The sequence below is a fragment of the Gracilinanus agilis genome, chromosome 3 (genome assembly GCF_016433145.1).
Source record: "Gracilinanus agilis isolate LMUSP501 chromosome 3, AgileGrace, whole genome shotgun sequence".
Taxonomy (NCBI): Eukaryota; Metazoa; Chordata; class Mammalia; order Didelphimorphia; family Didelphidae; genus Gracilinanus; species Gracilinanus agilis.
In genome coordinates, this window is record NC_058132.1 from 603214450 (window position 1) to 603238505 (window position 24056).

The following is a 24056-nucleotide window of genomic DNA, read 5'->3' on the forward strand; positions in this document are numbered from 1 at the left end:
AAAATTGAATGTAATGGACCTCTGTACCAGCAGCAATACAATGACCCAGGACAATTCTGAGGGATTTATGGTAAAGATGCTACCCACATTCAGAGGAAGGACTGCAGGAGAGGAAACATATAAGAAAAACAACTGCTTGAACGCATGGGTCAAGGTGGAAGTGATTGAGGGTGTGGACTCGAAACTACCACACCAATGCAACTACCAACAATTTGGAAATTGGTCTTGATCAAGGACACATGACAAAACTAGTGGAAATGCGCATCGGCCATGGGTGGGGGGAGTGCGGGGGGAGGGGAGGGTGAAGGGGATAGGAGGAGCATGAATCAGGTAACCATGTTAAAAATGTATATTAATAAATGTTAAAAAATAAAATAAAATAAAATAAAAAATAAATAAATGGGAGACAGCTGGGTAGCTCAGTGGATTGAGAGTCAAGCCTAGAGACGGGAGGTCCTAGGTTCAAATTCGGCCTCAGACACTTCCCAGCTGTGTGACCCTGGGCAAGTCACTTGATCCCCATTGCCCACCCTTACCACTCTTCCACCTAGGAGCCAATACCAGAAGTTAAGGGTTTAAAAAAAAAAGGTATTCTAAAAGAAATGATAAGCAAGATGATTTCAGAAAAAGCTGGGAAGATCTGCAGGAACTGATGCTGAGTGAAATATGAAGAACTGGGAGAGAACACTGTACACAGTAACAGCAATATTGTGTAGTGATCATCTGTGAAAACTTGCCTACTCTCAGCAATGCAATAATGTGGGACAATCCTGAAAGACTTATGCCTTGGAATGCCATCCACCTCCAGAGAAAGAACTGTGGAGTCAGACAGATGCCAATCAAAGCACATTATCTTTCACATCAGTGTATTTATGGTTTTATTTTGGGGTTTTGGTTTTGTATGAGTATGCTCTTATATTAATGCCCATGTTTTATATGATAACAAAAATAAAAATTTTAAAAATGGTTTGTAAAAACTCAGCTTAAAAAGTTTGTGTTCAAAATGTGTCAGAATCACTGAAAATATTTTAATAAAAAACTGCAAAACATACACATACGAACCTGAAGATTCTGGTTTTAAATGAAAAGAAACCAAAGGAAAAGAATGGACAAGAAGTGAGTAAACAGAGATTTAAAATGGAAAACCATTTCTTCGTGTTGTACTGAGTTTCCTAAGTGCATAGTCCCTGTTAGGTCATATTTATTGGGCTACAGTGTGACACCCTCTTTCCTCTGGAGGACACAAGCAGCCAGCTCAAATAAGCAAATAGCACTGTGAGGTGCTTCCCCGACAGGTATAATTTGGTGTTCTTGATGTTTGCTGCAAGGTCTTCTTAAAATGGTTAGTTACATTAGGCTAGATGTGGGAAGAACTAAGACTTCTAGTCATCCTCTCAGCTAATGGAAAAACAATTTTCAATCAAAGAGGGGGTATTTCTACAGCAACCTATACGGAATGGAAGAAACAAGCCTGAATCATTTCTTTGGATATCTTATTTTGCTAATCTTATCGTCAGAAAAAGTGAACAAATTGCATGAGACATTATGTCTGGTCCAAGGGAAAGAATATTGAGGGTATAATAAAGGATTCTCTAACGCTTTCATTTGGAAATTATTGTTAAGTTTCTTACAACAAGAAGAAGGCAGGATAGTGGAAATAGTTTGCAAATATCCTGGGTCTCTATTATTCTTTGCTACTATCTTTTAACAAAATGACAAATTTCTTCTCTTTTGTAGTTTTTGGCTCAAATTTCCCAAGAAGTTTTTTACTGTCTAAACAGTATCCAAATTTTCTTTTAAAAGTATTTAGATAAAGATAGGCTTTTTGACCTGTAATTTCATTAGTACAGAAAACCCACTGGTAAGAAAATTATGTCCTCCAGTATAGTTTGGCACCTTAATAACAAAATAGTTACAAAACTCTTAGCGACTTAACAATGGAGTCAAAATCCAATAAGAAACCTCCTTAAGGACCATTAGCTATGTTGTACTGTATTTTTATTTATTTTCTTAAACATTTCCCAGTTACATTTTAATCTGGTTAGAACCATGTTTGGGAGTTCCACTTGCTGCTCGCATTAATGAGCCAAGAGTTTGCCATTTCCAATGTATCACAATAAGAAGTTTCAGTGACTTGCTTTAGTGTCACATATCTAGTATGTAGTATGTATTAACCCAGGCCTTCCTGGTCTTGAGTCCAGTTCTTTCTACTCACTATATTCCTCCTTCTCTACTTATGCTGCCTCTCTTGGCAAAGAGAAAATAATGTAGGTAAAGGTATAATTTTTAAAAATAGTTTAATCACATAATTATCTAATGCTTTCCCGCTTCCCCCCAGATTTTACATTAATACACACTGTAGAAAAAGCAATGCCTGGCTTTCCCTTCTAGCTCCTTCATCTGTAAGTTTGTTCTGGGGCCTACTGTCCTGGGAAGGCAGTCTTTACTTTCTGGGTGGGAGTGGGGAACAGAAATGCTGTTTCTTGTGGCAATTAGTGTAATGCAGTTCAGTTTATCAACTAAGAAGTGACACAAGTCATCTATTTGCTGATTTAAAATTAAGGAGCCAAAAAGAACAGGAGAAAAAGCTATATTAGAAGGAGTTTGGGCAATTAAAATGGTTTGAAAACTGCTATTTGGGAAAACATCTGGGAGGATAATGGGAAAAGGAAATCAGGAAACAGATTCTTGGAACATTGTTACTTGCTAAAAATATCAAAGAAGATAAGTAAACGTGATTTCTAAACGTTTCTGGATTCTCTGGTGACTGCAGAATATATCTGATTCAGCTAAAATCAAAATGCCAGCTAATGTCAATATCAGCTAACTAATTTCACGATTAGCTGTAGCAATGTTGCCAATGTTAACCCTTTCAAAGAATAAACTGAAGGTCTGTTGACAAGAGACAGTTATGATATAGTTTCGTAAGTACTAGATTTGGAGTCAGAGAACCTAGGTTCACAACCTGGCTCTATTCTTTATTACCTGTGTGACCTTGGGAAAGTCATTCAATATATCTGGGCCCCAGTTTCCATATCTATGAAACTGGGGAAGAAATAGATTTCAGCAATTCTCAAAGTATGATGCTTGAGACCAATTCAGAGAAGGTCTATGAAATCCAAACTTTTCATGATAATATCAACATGTTTCCATTTCTAATATGGTAAAAATCAATATATATCACCTGCATAAGTAAAAACTCCTTTGGAACAGGTCTTTAATAATTTTTATGGGTATAAAGGGGTCCTGAGTCCAAAAAGTTTAAGAACCACTGAATTAGATGTTCTAAAAAGTCTCTTCTAAGTCCTAAGATTTGAGATTTAATATTTATAGATCTTAGAAAAGTGTTATCCATCTACCTGAAGTACTGATAATCATTGGGTCCACAGACTTCTATAACAAATGCAGCATGATTTTGTTTATTCTTCAAAGATTTAATATTAGCCAGATTTTTCTTGCTAAAGACCAATTGGTTATTAGCCAAAATTTGATAGATTTTAACTGTATGATAGTTCTGCAAAATTCAGAGAAAAGAAAAATCTGATGCATATATGATATACACTAAAAGTTAATTGATTTTTTTCCAAAGGAAATAATTTTTGCAGGGTATTTTTAAAAATTGGTGAGTTTTTTTTTGAGGTATCTTATGTCAAAACAAAATATATAAAAATAAATGTTAGTCTACCCTCCTAAATTAGCATCCAGAATTAGATATGTGCTATTCAGAACAGCATCTAACATTTCCATTTAGCCATAGGTGATCTTTTTACTTTTGAGGTATGAAATTTTGTAGTTTTATATAATAAAATGATCTATGCTAGCTCTATGTTTCTAGCTTATGTAATACTTTCTTCAATCTATGATTATGTTATTCCTCAACAACTTCTTTTAAGAGATACTCTCTGAGGCTGAGGTTCTTAACTTGGCACCAAAGACCCTCAAGGAATTAATTCAAGATAAATTTCAGGGAAGTCTGTGAACTTGGATGGGAAAATAATAACTTTATTTTTTACTAACCTTTGTTTTCCTTTGTAATCCTATGTATTTTATTTTATGCGTTTAAAAACATTATTTTGAGAAGGGATCCATAGGTTTCACCACACTGCCAAATGGATCCATGGGGCAAAAAAGGTGGAATAATTCCTGCTTTTGAGATATTTACCTACCAACACAACCTAGTGAAATGAGCTCAACCCCAGGAAATTAAGTAAAACTTCAGACACACAACTTTGTACAGAGGTTCCTTTATCTCTCTGCTTATTTTCCTAGTACTCACTGAAGAAAAGACAGAATTGTTTTTTTTTTTAATAAAAAAATGATATAGGCCTTTGAATAAGTGAAATAGGCTAGAAGACTCGGTCTATATGATACTAATTGTGATGGAGTCTGGCTAAACAACTGGTCAAACTCCCTTGTTAGCTTGTGAAGTATAAAGTTGTGATAATTCTGACAGTAAAAAGTGATTCTGTTTTACAGTGTATTAGTACAAATCAAGTTTTTTTTTAAAAAGGCAGTCTTTATAGGATGAAAAAGCCTTACTCTTCAGCAAAATATATACATCATATCTATCTGGTCCCATCATATCAGATAAATGTTAAACACGACCACTGAGATATCAAAAGCAGGAAACAGATGACTTGTCAAGTGAAGAGATCATTTTCTGTCTACAGTTTTTTCAAGATCCAGAAATAAGAATTATAGCAGCAGTAATTTGCATTTATATAGTGTTTTAAAATATTAAAGTGCTTTCCTTAAGGTAACTTTGTGAGGTAGGCAATGCAAATATTAAAATTCCCATTTTAAATTTATGGAACTTGAGGCACTGAGTACTTACATGACTTATCCAAGGTGTCACAGCTATTTTCGGAGTTATTACTTGAACTCAAGTCTTCTGCCTTCATTTTTTTCTTTATCCAGTCATTTAAAAATGATTAGAACTAGTAACTATTATCACTTCAGAGAGGAAGGCTAAAATTCTCTAAAAGATCCCACAAAAGTTTGTGATTTAAGCATTTGGAGGTAGCTAATGGAACTTTCTGAATACGACTGATCACTGGATGGTCACATTTTTAATGTGGGGAAATGTGGCTGCGCTCAGACTGCCAGACTACATTAGACTGCTGCACAGGCCCGAGGCCTACCTCTGACTTTAACCAGTTATGAGAAAATGGACATCATTTCAGTCTGTTTCCTCTTCTACAAAATGGGGATAATAGTACCCATAGTACTATCTTAAAGGGCTCAAATGAGATGTAAAAGTGCATATAATATGTTGCTAGTATCAAGTCAAATTCAAATATTTAAAATTAAAAGCATCTTATTTGCTACAAAACTACCAGGATATCCAGAGTTCCCTGTTTCTGTCAAAGGTTTCACCCTGCCTGGCCAACAGAATCATTTTTCTCCTCACTAAGAAAGTACAACTTGCAAAGCCTGAGGAATGGAAGAGAGGTTGTTGGGAGAGCAGTAGTAGTAGCTGGGATTAGACAGTCCATCAGGACAATAAAAGTTTTGAAATTTATCTATAGGTTTTGATATTTTAGTCTCACTTATGCTATATATTCTCTGTTCATTCCAGACAGACAGCAATTCTTTTCACACAGGTTTAAGGGAAGTACATTCTATAACTTTTTTCAGTAGTCTGTCTTAAGGTTTTCCCAATGGAAATATGGAATTGAGTTTAGGTGAGATGTCAGGGCTAAGAATGTAGATTTTGTTCAGATAGAAGTAACAGTGAAACTATGAAGGTGTAAGAAATATCAGAGAAAATGGCACATATAATAATAACAATAACATTAATAATATAGAGAAAGCATTTATATAGTGCTTTAAAATTTGCAAAGAACTTCAAAAGTACTATCTTACAAATGAGGAAGCTAAGGCTTAAGGAGGTTAAATGCCTTGCCTAGGGTTACAAGAGCTAGTATCTGAAGACTGAATTCAAGTTTTTCTGATGCAAAGTGCTGTGTTCTATCGACTATGCCAGCTTCACGGCCATCAAGAAGAAGAGATTGATCTTTGAGTATCCTCACATTTGGGATGCTAGTAAAAGAGGTGGAAAGAGAAAAGAAAATCCTCAAGAAAAAGGGGACAATGTAGAGACACTGAAGGCAAGGAAGGAGAGTTTCAGGAAGAAAAGGGGAGTTAACTATGATAAAGGTAACAGATAAATCAAAGATAATGAAGGAAAATACAATTATTATATTTTATGATTAGGTTATTACAGATGATCTTTGAAGTAGTTTCAGTAAAGTGGAAGAGGCAAAAGCCAGGTTAGAAGGAAGTAAGCAATGACTGGGAGGCAAGAAAGAGGAAAAAGACAAAGTAGAACATTCTTTTGAGAATTTAGATTGTTGGCTTTGGAAGGGATCTAAATGGTCACCTAATTTCAGACCAAGAACCCCATCTACAACATACCTTTACAAAGGAAGAAGAGGAATAGCATGACAATTTAAGGAAATACCTTTTCTGTGCATGGGAAAACCTAAGCATGTTAATAGTGAGAAAGTAATCATGGAAAAGGGAGAGATCAAAGATTTAAGATAAGGATAACTAATGAAAGAGCATGGACTAGTACAAAGAGTGAATGATCTTTAAGTTTTCTGCTACTCCCATAAATATAGAATTTTTTTTTCTATTGCTTCTGATGGGCCAATATCTATGACTGGCCATCTCCTAGGGAGATTAAATTAAGTCAGACTTAGAAAATCAGTATTCTGAGCCAATTGAACATTTATCTTTAAACTACCCTTCCCAAACCTCCATCCCTATATATCACCAAATAATATTCATCTTATTGGCCATGCTTCATCTGATAATACTGAGAGCAGAAGCCCAGAGAACATTACTGACTGTCTACTTGGAAACTGCTAGTTCTTGCCATTGCTAGTTATTCTGTGGGTTTCACTCAAAGGACTCTCCAAAGCTGAGAGTCTCGATGTATTCTGACTTTTCTATTGGATACCAAAGTTTACAACAGAGTACCTTCATGTGGCAGGAGTTATAAATAATTCTTTCTCTGAACAGTCAACTAGGTCCTGAACTAATTTAGCTGTGCAGCCATCTGGGACACCTCAGAAACAGTGAGTTGTCAGTACTATAAACATTTTAGGCTTCATGTAAGACACCAACTACTTTAATAATAATTGTCGATTGAAAGTTGACATTTGGGTTCATGAATAAGGTATCAATTTAACAACAAGAACAACAACAATGATGAAAACTCTAATAGTAATTAAAGGCACAAAGCAATCTGCTAGTTCCCTAATAAGGAAGGTTAGCAATGTAGTCATCTGAGCAGTAAAGTGCCAACACAATTTATCAAGCTGTTTTTGGTTTTCTCCTGACAGCAATATTAACAGTTTGTTTTATTCTGTTTATATAGTGCTGACAGTTCTTCAGTGTGTTGGGCTCACTTGCTTGTGATTAATAGCCACTCATATACCAAGGTAAAGACGAGGCAGAAAGAGAATGCCTTTTACAATTAGATAAGAACTGGATTTCCTCTCGTCTCTCAGTCTCCCTATTCTCTATCTTCTAATTTCTAGACTCCTAAACCATTTTAAATTTCAAATGAGGAATTAGCAACATATGTAATAGTTCTGAAGTGGTTCATCTAATTATAGAAACTCCCTCTATCTGTGATGTAGAAGGAAAGCTTAAATAGTATGTTAATTTAGAATCATCTTATCTTTTTCTCAACGGCTGCTGTTGGTCAATCTTGAAAGCATAAGAATTAAATTTTGTGTTAAAATGAAAGATTTGTATGAGATAATCTTTGGCAATAAGGAATTTTAGATATATTCAGGGTGCAACTGTTCCCCTCTAAATACAGAGAAACTTTTGTGAAAATGGAGATTGCTACTATACTTAAGATGGTTTCTGGAAGTCTGGATGCCTTATAGAGCATCTAATCTTAGGCATCCTTACTGAAAGATCTTATTTCAAAGTATTTTAGTAAGACCAAGAAAATCAAAGGAGGGACTAGTATGCTTTTTGAATACTTCTTGGCACTGGGACTTTTGTTTCCAGCTTTGTATAGAGAAATGACAACTCCAAGCAGCAATGAATACCACAGTACATTAACAGTAATCTTCAATGATAGGAAGCTGCTGTACAGTGAATTGTGGGCTACTATTTGTTTTTCCCTGCAGTGCTCTGTAGGATAATATACCCAACAATCTACTAATGGAAAACCTTGTGCTTTAGCCACCTTATGGCACAATATGAATTGGGTAGTCCCTTCGCTGATACCAGGTCCTTGGGTACTATTTGGGATGGGAGTTTTGAGAATTTGTTACAGTTCCTGTGATGCCAATAAATTTGAAAACAAAATGAAGGTATGGCTTAGTGGACAACTTCACATCAAACACTTCTCCAAAAATGTGTAGGCAAGTGGGCTGCAGACCATATGTTTCAATTTTCCAGTGATTTGTCTAGACAGACATCATAAGTATCCAGGTGATGAATGAAGAACAAGAAAGAAGGCTGCTACCTTCATACCTTCATTATTCCAGCCAAAGGAGTATATTCTCTCTAGGCTTACCCTTTCTCACCCGGTGGTCTGGCAGCAAGGTCTAGTAGATGGTGGTAAACCACTGAACTTCTGGAATAACTTAAAAAGTCTTAGTCATTCTGCTTGAGGAGAGGTCCTCCTGTTTTAATTCTAAATACGTAGCCTGATTTGGCAGATTTTAACCAAAGCATAACATTATGACAAAAAGGTACCTAATGTTATTAAGGTTTGCTTGTGGGAAGCATATCTAAAAATAAAGGTATCGACAATATGTTTCCTGTAAGGCCAAATTATATTGCATGCAATGCTCTATACTTTTTATACCTGGAATTATGCTTTGATGTCTGAGAGTTATTTCTGATAACTCTATATGGCCAAGGACCTTTGAAAAAGTAGCCTATTTCAATGGTATAAATATCAGATAGGAAATTCTAGGATTACAGGTTTTAACCCCAATTCTGCTTTCTTTGCTACATTACTAAATTTTCTTATGGGGTTGTTTCCCTCTTAGGAAACTAGATTTCAATTTTTTTTGAAACAACTTATTGTTTTTTAATCTGGAAGATAAATGGAAATTGTAATTTGGCAAAATACGAAATACTACATTTGTTTAATTTTTAAAAATCTCCCTCGTGATTATTAAAGAAAGTAGATTTCAAGTACACTTTCCTATTTATGTACTGCCCACAATATTCAATTCTTGATACTTAGAAAGTGTTTCAAAGTCCCTTGTTTGGGGGCAGCTAGATGGCTTGGTGGATTGAGACCCAGGCCCATAAGTAGGAGGTCCTGGGTTCAAATCTGACCTCAGACACTTCCTACCTTTTGTGGGCAAGTCACTTAACCCCCATTGCCTAGCCCTTACTACTACTACTCTTTTGCCTTAGAACCAATACGTAGTATTGATTCTAAGATGGAAGATAACGATTAAAAAAAAAAAAAGTCCCTTTTTCCAGATCTTTTGTTTCTTTAGCTCAATCAGATAAAAAAAGAAAACAGCAGAAAAAGCCTAAGATTAATTTGGAGAGGTTGGAAGATGATGGCAGGAGAGAGAATCAAAGAATCAAAACTTTGGTAGGAACCTTAGAAAATCATTGAGTCTCACCCTAACCAAGAAGGTAGAGAAATAAACAAGAGTGATGTCTGACACAGGGCTTACCTTCTGCGGAGATCCTCAGCCACAGCAGCTCGGCAGCTGAACAAATAGGCTCGCAGAGACTTCAGTTGTTGCCTTAGACGAACAACAGTTGCCAGGGGTTCAACGTGTCTGTACAACATGGGATTTTCCTGTTGGATGTCAATCAATGGCTCCTCATATACATATTCCAGAAATTCTTTGGCTTGCTTAGACACCTGGAAAACAAGATACTCAGGATTAATGTGCTTGCTTCACCCCCCCTTCCCCCCCATCGCTTCTAAACAGATTTTCCCCTTGGTTTTGGTGTAAACTTAAATAGGTGAGTTTTTAGAGTACCTTAATGAACTTTTATTTTATTTATTTATTTATTATTCCAATGGCCTACAAATGAATTTAAATCTGGCCTTTGAGACAACAAGTGCTGGAAAAAAGTCAGAAAACCTGCATTAGTATTCTGGCTCTGCCACTAAATAACTGTTTCTCCTGGCCAAGTCATTCCTCTTTTAAGCCTCAGTTCTTTCTGTTGTCTCCAAGGTCCAGGACACCCAAAGAGAAGGTGCTTAAAAAAAATAACAGAATCTATGAACCAACGCTCATTGATTTTGAGCTCCCTTCATTCCCCTCCTCCATCTAAGACACTGCAACTCTAATTTTGACAGCTACATTGCTCAATAATTGTACCAAAATTAACCTGACCTCATTTGGATTTTTAATTTTTCAATGTTTATAAAAGAGATCATTTTTCTGGAAAGGTGTGAAGGGTGGGTGATTCTTTCTGTAAGTATAAAATAAATGAGCAGCATCAGATACAAAACTCAAAAAAAAAAATTGGTGAGGAGTGGATAAACCTGTACTAGTGCTACAAGATACATGAATTGCCAGTGCAGGCCAGTATAGTAGGCCATGATATCAAGTGTGTGACAGCAGGGAAGGTAGTTTTGAAAGAAGTGGTAAATGGGGACAGCTGGGTGGCTCAGTGGATTGAGAGCCAAGCCTAGAGACAGGAGGTCCTAGGTTCAAATCTCACCTCAGATATTTCCTAGCTGTGTGATCCTGGGCAAGTCACTTAACCCCCATTGTCTAGCCCTTACTGCTCTTCTGCTTGATGCTAAGATGGAAAGTAAGGACTTTTAAAAAAAGAAAGAAGTGATAGTGGTAGTGGGGGATCCCTAGCACTCTACTAAGTCTGAGGAAAAAGCCTAGCATCCACACTAGGACATGTTATGATCTAGTCCAGGAGAAAGCCATCCAAGGCAGAAGGTGAAAACTAGAAAAAAATCAGGTTAAAAAAAAAAGACTGACAATACAAAAGTTCTCAAGAAGAAAAAAATTCAAAGATCTTGAACAAAAGCAGATAAATTAACAGAGAAAATACCAATAACAGAAGGAAATATAGCATCTAGATCTAGTCAACAACATAGTTTTGGGAATCTATGAATAAAAATTGTGAGACAAAGGAAAATGAGCCAGAGGACACTAGAATGTGAGGAGAACATGAAACCACAATATACTGTTCCCAAGTAGTTCAAAAGAGAAATGGGAATTATGAGAGCAGAAATTATGAACTGCACTACAAAAACAATGGGCAGAGTAGAAAAACTAGAATCTACAATGGCAAGTCTTACCAAAGAAACATTAGAGAATAATAAATTGGGAGTGGAAATATTCAGAAGTAAAGAATAATCTAGAATAAGAGAAGCAAAAACAATAACATTAAAAGAAAATATGCTGCGGTAAAGAAATCAAAAGTATTTTGAGAAAGTGTTCTAAATCTCTAATAAGTAGAGAAATGCAAATCAAAACAACTCTGAGGTATCACCTCACACCTAGCAGATTGGCTAAAATGAAAGAAGGGGAGAGTAATGAATGTTGCAGGGGTTGTGGCAAAATTGGAACATTGATGCATTGCTGGTGGAGCTGTGAACTGATCCAACCATTCTGGCTGGCAATTTGGAATCATGCTCAAAGGGCTATAAAAAAAATGCCTGCCCTTTGATCCAGCCATACCATTGTTGGGTTTGTACCCCAAAGAGATCATAAATAAACAGATTTGTATGAAAATATATATAGCTGCGCTTTTTGTGGTGGCAAAAAACTGGAAAAGGAGGGTATGTCCTTCAATTGGGGAATGGCTGAACAAATTGTGGTATATGCTGGTGATGGAATACTATTGTGCTAAAAGGAATAATAAACTAGAGGAGTTCCAGGTGAACTGGAAAGACCTCCAGGAACTGATACAGCATGAGAGGAGCAGAACCAGAAGAACATTGTACACAGAGACTGATATACTATAGTAAAATCGAATGCAATGGACTTCTGTACTAGCAGCAATGCAATGACCCAGGACAATTCTGAGGGATTTATGGTATTGAATGCTACCCACATTCAGAGGAAGGACTGCAGGAGAGGAAACATATAAGAAAAACAACTGCTTGAACGCATGGGTTGGGGTGGACATGATTGGGGATGTAGACTCGAAACTACCACACCAATGCAACTATCAACAATTTGGAAATAGGTCTTGATCAAGGACACATGACAAAACCAGTGGAAATGTGCGTTGTCCATGGGTGGGGGGAGTGAGGGGGGGTGAAGGGGAAAGTAGGAGCATGAATCATGTAACCATGTTAAAAATGAATATTAATAAATGTTTAAATTAAAAAAAAGAAATAGAATGCCTAGAGGGAAAAAAAAAAGAAAATATGCTCATGATGTAAGCAAAATATATTGATCTCAATGATAAGATGCCTAGAGACAACCTCGGGATATAAAACTCCCAGGAAAACTGGACAGAAAATCTTAACATAATGAATGAGATAATAGAAGAGTACTGCCCAGAGCTTTTCAACATGTAAAAGGGAATTTAAAATTTAAAAAAAATTTCAAATTTGAAAATGAATCACCTTCAGAAGAAAAAATAACACAAAAACCAAGGCTGTAAATTCTAAGACATAGTTAAATCTAAGAATTCAATTTAGAAACAAGTTTTGTAGTGAGGAGGAGAAAGACCTTCAAGTACAAAGAAAAAGAAATTAAAATAATACAAGACTATTCTGCTCTCAAAAAAATATAGAAAGGAATGGAAAAATATGTTCTGAAAAGCAATGGAGCTCAAGATGTAGCCTAGGATGATTTGCCCTGAAAATCTGATCTTAACCTATATGAAAGAGATGGATATTCAATAACAAAGAAGTATTTGAAACATTTTTAGAAAGAATATAAAAATTGAAGAGATTACTTGTGTCTCAAATACTCCAAAGAGCAAAAATGCAAGAGGATAGAGCATAAATGCAGCAGTTAAGGAGGGAAAAATCAACATAGTGACAGAAGAGAGAACAATATAAAACTTCTTTCTAAGTGTACAAAAGTCATAAAGGTGGATGTCTGGTGGAAGGAACAGTGAAGAAGGAAGAGGTGGGCATAGGGCATTATGGACAGAACCTGGCAACACTATGACTACAAGTGAATCAATGTTTCATGTGTGTGAAGACTATATTACAACATGGAAAAAGACATGGACAGAATGGAATGTAAGATGTATGGGAGTCAAATCAAGGGATAGCAATAAAAGGAAGGTGACCTTTAAAGTCTCAGAAAGAGAAGAGCCAGTTACAGGGGTGTAGGTGAGAAAGTGGGGCAAAGGAGAAGGATTAAAAAAAGGAGAAAGGAAGGATTGGTTTGGTAGTGGGATGAGGTTCTACTGATGAATGCTCCTATGGGAAGTCTATGAAGGAAGATGGTGGAGATGTTGTCCTAAGTGTGGACTGGAGAATTTGGTACTTGAAAAGTCTAATAATCCTGCCTTAGGAGTGGGGAGTTGGAGCTCCTGGGAACAACTAGCACCCAGGGGAATGGGAGAACATGAATCCAGGGAGGAAATTTTGAGGCAAATGAGGATAGAAGAGGTAACCTAGAAAGGGTATAGATAAATGATGAATAAGCAGGTATGAGTAGAGGAGAAGTCCTACCATGAAAAAAATGTCCTTTCTGGCCCCTGCATTAGTGTTATTGGAGTTGGACACAATAGAAAAGAGAAATCTATAGAGCAAGCTCTATATGGCAGTGGCAGAAACTATCCAGAAGGGAGAGCCTAGAATGGTTACCTGAGAAGCTTTGTTGAATGAGAAAAGAGAGGCCAGATAATTATAGGGATCATGAATCAGAGAATGAATATATAGAGCAGACAGAAAGACAGGATAAATAATGAAAGGAACGAGAGAAATCCTTTTTGGAAAGAAGCAAAATTGAAAATTTTAAAACCTAATGAAGAGGACTAGTTGAAAGTGAAGAAAAGAAGAAGAAATCTACTTGACTGAGTTGGATAAGAAAACAAAACACTATGATCCGTTGCTTACAGGATATACTAAAAAAAAAAAAGGCATACGCAAAATAAAACTAAAGGAATGGGGGCAGTTGGGTAACTCAGTGGATGGAGAGCCAGGCCTAAAGATGGGAGGTCCTAGGTTCAAATCTGGCCTCAGAACTTCCTGTGTGACCCTGGGCAAGTCACTTGACCCCTATTGCCTAGCCCTTAATGTTCTTCTGCCTTGGAACCAATACATAGTATTGATTCTAAGGTAGAAGATAAGGGTTTAAAAAAAAACTGAAGGAATGAAAAATCTACTCTGCATTAAGAGAATCCAAAAACTTAGGAATTATAATCATGTTATATGAGAAGCTAAAAACAAGCATTTGAAAAATAAAAGGGATATACAAGTAAACTATATTATGTTGAAAGGAACCATAAATAACCCAATATCAATAATAAATGTATATGTTCCAAATGTCTTAGCATCCAAAATTATAAAGGAAACATATGAACTACCAAAAAGTCATGACAGGATACTTGTTTTCTTTTTTTAATTAATTTTTATTTTTCAGAAAAATTTTCCATGGTTACATGATTCATGTTCTTACTCTCCCCTCCACAACCCTCACTCCCCACCCCCCCATAACCATTACGCATTTCCACTGGTTTTAACATGTGTCATTGATCAAGACCTATTTCCAAATTGTTGATAGTTGCATTGGTGTGGTAATTTTGAGTCTACATCCCCAATCATGTCTGCCTCAACCCATGTGTTCAAGCGGTTGTTTTTCTTCTGTTTCCACTCCTGCAGTTCTTCCTCTGAATGTGGGTAGCGTTCATTTCCATAAGTCCCTCAGAATTGTCCTGGGTCATTGCTTTGCTGCCAGTACAGAAGTCCATTACATTCGATTTTACCAGAGTGTATCAGTCTCTGTGTACAATGTTCTTCTGGCTCTGCTCCTTTCACTCATGACAGGATACTTGTATTCCTCTTTATTACCTTTATATTTATTCTGGAAATACATCTATCTGTACTTGTTTTTGAGTTAGAATGTAAACTCCATGAAAACAGGGATTGCTTCATTCTCTGGGTAGGTATATCTATCACCCAGCATAGCATCTGGTACATTATCAACACTGAATAAGTGCTTGTGTACATTATTGCCTCCTTAATAAACATTTTTGATAGATTAAAGAAAATGAAATTAAGAAAATGAATCAGCAGGACAAGAATAAACTACTGGGGGATGCCAAGCTGAAAAAGCACTCTCACTCACTACCCTATGCTAATTACAAAAGAGCTGTAATCTGATTTGGTGAAATGCTGATGATGAGAACAGATCCTTGATGCGTTAACATATAAAACTTCTTATTTCAAGTTTTCAAGACAACTGAAATTCTATACCTTTCAAACAAATTATCTGGAAAATTCACTGAACTCATGCATCTCATTTTCTTTCTTTTTTAATCTCAAAGCTCTATTTTATTTTATTTTGTTTTGTTTTCAGTATTGCATTTTATTTATTTTTTTAAATTTCCATTTTGAATATTTTCTCCTAGTTACATATTTCATGTTCTTTCCCTCTCCCCCAAACTCCCCTAACCCCACCTTAGCCGACACACAGTTCCACTGGGTTTTACATGTATCATTGATCAAGACCTAATTCCATATTATTGATAGTTGGACTAGAGTTATCATTTCAAACATCTCATTTTCTAACCAGGCCTGATAAAAATATCATTATTATATTTGTACTTTTAGGACATAAACTCTCTGAAAAGCATTATTTTTAAAAATATGAATAGAATATATGACACATGTATAAAACTTTAATTTAGAAACTCTTAACTTTGGATGTGTGGATATTTTCTTAAAAACTGTTAAATGTATTTTAATATAATTGGTTCCTTTTGTAATCCCTATGTATTTTATTTTATGCATTTACAACTTTATTTTGAGAAGGGGTCCATAAATTTCATCAGACCACCAAAGGGGTCCAGGGCACAAAAAAGGTTAGGAAACTGTTTTAAGTAAATATGATTTTATTGGTAGAAATATTTTCTTTGATTGATGAAGAACAATTATCTCATAGGATTACAGATTTAGAGCTGGAAAGGACTTTTGAATTTTTCAAGTACATTTTACAGATAAGAAAACTGAGGCATAGAAAGGTTAAGTGATTTGTTCAGAGTAAAAATTATTAAATAGCTGAAGCACTTAATAACTGAGTATTCGAACCTGGTCTTCCTGACTCCAAGTTTAGCATTCATGCTTTTTGGAGATAGGCTTTGTAAATTTTTGTGGCCAAAAGATTTATTGCTTTTGCAAGGTTGATCTCAGAATGAAAAACACATCTGAACAAAAGATCTTGTTAACATTTTTAGTGTAAATGTATAGGGAAGTACATAGCTCAGTAAGAAAAAAATCTATTAAAATTGTTTAAATCCCTGTAGTTAAATTCTTCCTATCCAGAACATGTAAGGGGGGAAAAAAAACTTTATCTTGAGAAGAGATAGGTCTTATTACCAAATTAGTATAATGCTCCTGGCCTGAACACCATAGATAAGAAGTGCTCTCATAAAAAAAGATCAATCTGATTATTTTCCCAATTTGTCCCGAGACTCACCCTCCCCAAATTCCTTCTCATACACTCACTGGTTTTTAAGGACAGGCTCAAAGCAAACCCACTGAACTTGGAGCATGATGAATTCAATGGTTAACTTGAGTAGGCTTTTGGGTCTGGGTTTATGTTCTTCCCCCTCCCCCACAAAATCCCTTCAGAACTCCAAGTTTCCCCCAATTTATTCTGGCATGCAACTAGACACAGAAGAATCCATGTAAGTTTATCTCTTTGAATATTGTCTTTTTTTATCACTATCCCCACTCTCTCCCCTGAGCCTTACTTAAAATAGACCTTTCCCACTTTCCCACTCCCCCCGCCCTGCTGTAAACTATCATCCACCCAAACTTTTAACCAAAAGTTTATCAAAGTATTCAACTACCATACTATTTTTCTACATATAAAGTAAGTATTATGATTTCTTAAATACTATGAATGGGAATTAGAGAGACAATGAATGAAGGTATTTTGTCATCAGTTACTCCATTAGCAAAACAAGGATAGCAATACCTACAACAAATGCTTATTAAAATTTAGTGATGTAATATGCTTCAAATAACATGAGAAACTCATAAAGACTATATAAAGATTAGGTAATGGAGTAAAGAATAAACATGGCTAAAAAGGACTATTTTGGGGGGCAAGGGTAGAGATAGGCAGATCAAGTCTGAACAATTTTCTACTCTTTTCTCTTTATACATTATTTGATGTTTGGATGACTTAGAGAGGGAACAAGGAAATAAGTCTGGGAAGAATACGTTCCTTTGGAAAATGGTTTTAAAGCCACCACATTTATCTATTTTGTAAGCCAGAAGATCAATCCAATTTGAAGTGTGGGCCCTGGAAAATAGATAAAAGCATTGCTTTTAAAATAACTAGGAATAAATACTGTAGGAGGTCAAAAGAGGAAACCCTTAGGAAGATATTTCTTTCTGTTCCTGCCATGCTATTAATTCAATATTCAAAATGGATATGTAGGTAGTCATGTACTTGCTACTAAGGAAAGCAAAGCCACAAACAGATTTCATGGAAAAATGCTTGAGGTGGGAACTCATGTCTAACTAAATTGATTTTTACAATTAGTAGCATTAAGTTCTTGTAGGGAAGCAATGAAAAGAGTAAATGGAAAGATATATTTAATGCCAATGAGAGATGATTAAGATCAAATCAACTAGCTTCATGCCTATCCTTTAAGATCTCGCTTTTAAAAAAAGACTTCCCTGCTTTCTTAAACAATTTAGGAATACTTTGAGAAAGGTAATTTTCTTCATGTACCATAACTTGCCTGAGGTCATTTATTTCTTCTAATTTCTTTTTAGCTGCTCATTAAACTTTTTATTTTTTTAAGGAGTACAAAAATTTATTCCATTTGTTACCTTTAAGAACATGGCTTTTATGTAAAACTACTTACACAAAAAGGAAATTTACATAAGGCCAGTGACAAGACTATCACAAACTTCAAGAGACCTTGGAAGAATCAAGGGTCTCTTGGGTCCCATTATCTTTTGAGTCAAATTCCATTTGATTAGCACTAAAACAAAAAAAAAATCTCTATTAGCTGAAAGTAGTAAAGCCTTAGAATAGACTGGAGGGGGCCATGAATGCAGGGAGGTGGGTATCAGAAATAAAATAAGGTGAGCACAGCGCCTTGTACAGAAGGTATTCAGAAAACAAAGCAGTAAAGACTCTCTGCCAGCTGTTCTTCTCTTTGAAGCAGTGTGAGGTAACTAGCTAGGTGTTACCATGGATAGTTAGTGAGCCTGCAGTCATAAAGATCTGAGTTCAAATCCAACCCTAAATACTTATTAACTATATAACCCTGAGCAATGTAATGTGGATAATTTGAGGAAAGGTGTTTGGGATAAGGGAATTGAAAGGAGGATGTTGGAGACTTGCTAAGTGGGTAATCTCGGTTACAGGTAGGCTGGGACTAAAGGAGATTCAGGATATAATAGGACTGAAGTCAGGAGTATAACACAGAAGGGAAACAGAGATCTTCAGGGAGAGGAGAAATTAAACTAAACAGACAAACACAGCAGGCTTACAGCCTGGGACTTAGACTCAAACACAAGCTGAGGGAAATAGACTAGACTGAAATTAACAAACAGGCTTTAGTTAATTTCACAGGAAGGGACTTGTTTTGAAGTAACACCTTCCTTCAAGATGGATACCCGGCTTCCCTCTAAGCCCAGAGTATGTTGTTTCTTTCCCTCTTTTTCCCTCTTGATAACTAACAGACAAATTACACTAATAGGGCTGTTGAAACACAAAAGGGTTTATTTTGTTTGAAGGATGTTTGTTAGGAAGGTGGATCAAAGGAAAGCCCTATCAGTTGTTTCAAGAACCTCAGGTGGGAGAAGGGAAGCAAAGATGGAGTCTGAGTAAGGACCTGCCTTTAAACTCAGCTTTACTAAGTGCTATTGCTAGCTAAAGGGAATAAATGATGACTGACTAACTATAACTAATGCTGTCAATTAGATAACCCTTCACAGATTTAACTCCTCTATAATTACTCTCCTTAATAACTCCACAGACATATAAGGTAAGGGAGGGAAGGCAGGGATGATATTAGGAAAGGAAGATATAAAGGGTTTATCTAAATAATAATTTCTTAAGTAAATATATCAAAGCTAGACTAAATTTCAATATTAAAGCTAGTTAATCAAAGCAGCTCCGCTCATTTCCCTCCACCGAAGATCCAGCCAACTGCCTTTTCCTCAAGATTCCAAACCTCTAACAGCTTTTGGAACTCAGCCAAAGATAGAAAAAAACTATATCACCCCAATTCTGTATACTACAAATGCCCCTTTTCTTTTCAAAATGTGCAACTAGCACCATTTTAATAGTTACTAAAGTCTAAGGGATTATTACTCTTATACTAAGCTAAATTCTTACTAAGCTCTTATCTCTAACTAAGTTTGCAAAATAATAAAAGGTTGCTATCTCCTAAACTATACTACAACTAAATAAGCTAAAACTAACACAGGATCATTACCTAATTTTATGAACTACTCAGATAATATTAACTAAGAAAAGTTTTGCAAATTTTTTCCAAATATGCTTCTAAATTGTAGTTCTCTTGCTAAAGGTAGTGTATTAATAGGTTAGTACACTTATGCCTATGTTAGAAATGTTAGTAATAATAAGTAAGCCTATATCTTTTGTAAGTCTATTGGTTAAACCATAGACCTTTGTTATGTACAATATTTACAAAGAAAATTTTCGAAAGATCTGTCCCTGTACTAAATTACTAAACTAACTAAACTGTCCCTGTGTGTTAGTAAACTTATTGCTAATGGTTAGTAATCAAAAAAATTACATATGTACATGACATGTCAGGTGATTTGAGTAGAATGGTGTCTGTACCATAGTAAGAGACTTTCTTTTACTAAGGCAGATATACCCTTCTCTCTTAAGTGAAAGTTTATGTTTCACATGTAAATGTGAAGTCAGAAAAATGTTTTATGTGTTGTCTATTGACTTATCCGTGTAATGACGTGTTACATACTTACTCCACAGGAATTCTTTTGCAATTAGCATGTACTGCTTGGATGGAATCTAGTGTTGTGTGCAGTGAGAATTCTGTTGGGTGTAAGTTATCTCTTTTCCAAATACATGTGTCCCACGCTGATTCGATGTTCCTCTTCACAGTGTGGATGTCCTCTTTACGATAGATGTATTTGGTCACGGATGTCTTTGTAGTTCTCAGGTTTGCTGTCCTCGTGAAGATCTGCGTAGTCAGCAACAAGTGAGATGTTCGATGCACCCGCGCCTTGTCAACTTCTGATTTGTGTTGCTTGATGCACCAGCGCTTGTCACCTTCTGACTTGTGTCAGGAACAAATTTTTAAATGTCTATCATATATGATTATTTTCTCTTCTTTTTTTCTTTTATGATTTTAATAAAGATGATTATTATAGGTAACCAAAAAATAAAAGTTCGTGATTAAATCTTTGTGCTTTCATTCATTCGTTGTCATCAGTTTCTAGATCTGGTATTGATTGCAAATCAAATGTTGTGTCTTCTTCCTTCATTGATTCTTTTTCATTATCATAATTATTTACAGATGATTCTTCTAAGTGATTGAGATTGGGATAATCATTTGGGTGTAAAATCTGATTGTTTACTGGTTCTTGGTCTACTTCTGCTTCTGATTCATGCTCTGATTGTTGTTCTGTTTGTTGCCCTGTTTCTATGGTCTTATGAATAGATTTTGGATTTACTGAGGACTTGCTTGATTGTTCAGTTGGTGCTAATTGATCTTTGTTTTGCATAATTTCTGGGTCTTGTGGTCATTGTTGTTGGGACATGTCTTTAGCTGGCTTGACATGGGTGACATGGAACCACGGATCTTTTCCTTCAATTTTGATTGCACTTGGAGTTGTTAATATTATTTGGAAAGGTCCAAGCCATTTGGGTTCTAACACAGTCTTCCTAGCCAAGTTTCTGGTGTAAACATAATCTCTAGGTTGGAAGTTGTGTAGATCAAAATCAAAAGGTACTCTTTGATGTATCAAGCCTAATTTGTGAAGTTGATTTAATCGATGCTTGAGCAATTTGATATATTCATATAGCTTGCATTCCATACCTAGGTGTGATAATTTGTGAATGCTTTGAGGTGCTTTGCCATGGAATGGTGGATGTCCATACAGCATTTCAAATGGTGAAATATGTGTGATGCTGTTGGGTTGGCTTCTTAGGTGGAATAGTGCTAATGGCAATGCATCAGGCCATTTCATATGAGATTCTGCACATAATTTTGCTATAAGATTTTTTAGACTTTTATTCACTCATTCAATCTGCCCACTAGATTGCGGCCTAAATATTGAGTGTAGATGTCTCTTAATTCCTAATGTTTCATAAACTGTAGCTAGAATCTTATTTGTGAAAAATGGGACCCAGAATCTGATGCAATATGTAATGGTATAGAGAATCTAGGTATTAATTCTCTTAGTAAGATTTTCACAACAAAAGCTGAGGTGTTACGCTTTGCTGGAAAAGCTTCTGGCCATTTAGTTAATCTATCCACTATTACTAAAGCATATCTATAACCATTACTCCTTGGCATTGTGATGTAATCAATTTGTAAGCATTCAAATGGTGTGTAAGCTAAAGGTTTTCCTCCCAGACTATGAACTTTTGTGATTGTCTGGTTGTGATGCATACAAATTTTGCACCTCTGTGAAATTCTCATAGCAACTTCATCTATGCCCCTTGCATTCCAATACCTGTTTATAGAATCTGCCATGCCCAGAGTTCCATAATGCCCTTTCTGGTGTAGTGCATTGCAAAATGTGTAATATAAGGATTTAGGTAACATTTGTTTTCCATTTGCTCCTAACCAAACTCCGTTAACAAGATATGCACCATGATGTTTCTTCCAATCCTTCACTTCCTTTGGGGAGTATGCATTTTTTAGATCTTCTTCCTCCACCAAAGATAAGTTCAGAATTGTCAGAGGTCCATATCTTGCTGCATATCTGGCAGTCATATCGGCTCGTTTGTTCCCTAATTCGATTGGTCCTTGGGTTTTTGTATGAGCTTTGCAATGGATGACTGACACTTGGGCTGGTAATTGGATTGCATCCAACAACTGATTAATTAAATTGCCATACGCTATTTGTTTGCCATTTGATGTAATGAAACCTCGATTTTTCCAAATTATGGCAGAATGATGGACGCTCGAAAAAGCATAACGAGAATTGGTAAAAATGTTAGCTTTTAGATTTTCTGCAATTTTTAGAGCGTAGATTAGGCCCATTAATTCTGCTCCTTGAGCACTCATGGTAGATGGCAATGATGAGTACCAAAGGGTTTCAGAGGCTGTCACTATGGCTGCTCCGGTATATCTCTGATTGCCTACTACATATGATGATCCATCTGTGAATAAGGTAACATCAGGGTCTTTCATTGGCTTATCGTCTAAATCAGGTCTTGTTTTATGCATGATGTTAAGTACATCTTCACAGATGTGTAGACTTTTTCCTTCTAGAGGTAAATCTGGAATCAGAGTAGCAGGATTTATGTTTCTGCACCAGTGAAAAGTTATATTTTCACTAGTCAACAGAATCGCTTGGTATCTTGATAATCTCTGAGAAGTGAATGCCTGTAAGTTGGTGTTTCTTAAAGTAGATTCCACTTGGTGTTGGGAAAATGTTTGTGTGAGAACACTGGAGGCTATCCCTTTGTCTTCATGCACATATAGTAGGAATGGTTTGTCATGATCAGGGATACCTAGGGCTGGAGCTGATAGAGTAAGTGATTTCAATTTCTCTAATGCATGGATATGTTCTTTATTCAGCTTTAACGGTTCTGGAACTTCCTTCTTGGTTAGCTCTATCAGAGGTCTTGCGATGTAAGCATAACCTGGAATCCAGTTTCTGCAGAAGCTCGTTATTCCTATGATTGCCCTGAGTTGCTTTTTGGTCTTAGGCAAACTCAAATTTTGTATATCTTGTGTTCTCTTTTTGGAAATTTTTTCTGGAGCCTTTCTCTAGGATGAATCCTAAATAATTTACTTTTTCCTTCACGAATTGAAGTTTTGGAAATTTTATGGCCCCTTTTGCCTAGCTCTTTGATCAAGTGTACGCTATCAGTGTAACAGACTTCAGCAGATGGTGACATTAGCAGGATGTCAGCAACATAATGTACCATTTTCCTGTCAAGGAATGTTATCGACTCAAGGTCTCTCTGCAGAATTTGGCAAAAGAGTGAAGCTGAATCTGTAAATCCCTGGGGCAAACGCGTCCAGAAGACAGATTTACCCTCCCAGGAGAAAGCGAACAGCTTCTGGCTGTCTCTGTGCAGGGGAACAGAGAAGTACGCAGAGCTCAAGTCCAGAACAGTAAACCAAGCAGCTTCAGGTGGAATTGCTGCAATGATTTGCGATGGACTTGGTACCATGGCATAGGTCTTTTGCACATGGTCATTTATTGCTCTTAGATCTTGAACTAAACACCATTGAGTCTTTCCATCAGGAGATAATTTTGCTTTCTTTATTGGCATGATTGGTGTATTGTATTGCGAAAATCCATATTTTAATATCCCTTGCTCCAATAAACTCTCTATGATGGGTTTCACTCCTTCTATCGCTTCTTGACTAAGTCTGAACTGAGGAATTCTTGGAGGTAAGCCTTCTTTCACCTCTATCTTTACTGGTTCCGCTGACAATATCCTGCCCACCTCATTTGAATTTTTAGCCCACACATAATCTGGAATATCATCTGGAACTTCATAGATGTTATCAGTTGATTGGTATGATGGTTCCTCACTACATGTGTCTAAAAATAAAATGGGATGGCATTTCAGAGATCTCTTAAGTATGTGTAAATAAATTTGTCCATCCAGTTGACATTGGATGGTTGCAGCCAATTTGCATAGAAGATCTCTTCCCACGAGGTTTGAAGGACATGATGGCATCAATAGGAAGGTGTGTTCAAGAGTCAGAGGTCCAAATTTTAACATTTTAACTTT

At 36.1% G+C, this 24056-nt stretch overlaps 1 protein-coding gene across 1 annotated transcript in view; it reads right to left on the reverse strand.

The window, feature by feature from the left end:
- PLEKHM3 (pleckstrin homology domain containing M3) overlaps nucleotides 1-24056 on the reverse strand; it is a 223759-nt gene that overhangs the window by 118608 nt on the left and 81095 nt on the right. Inside the window, exon 5 of the mRNA XM_044670694.1 lies at nucleotides 9675-9868. Within this exon, the coding sequence (XP_044526629.1) occupies nucleotides 9675-9868 (194 nt within the window). The remainder of the gene's footprint in view (nucleotides 1-9674; nucleotides 9869-24056) is intronic.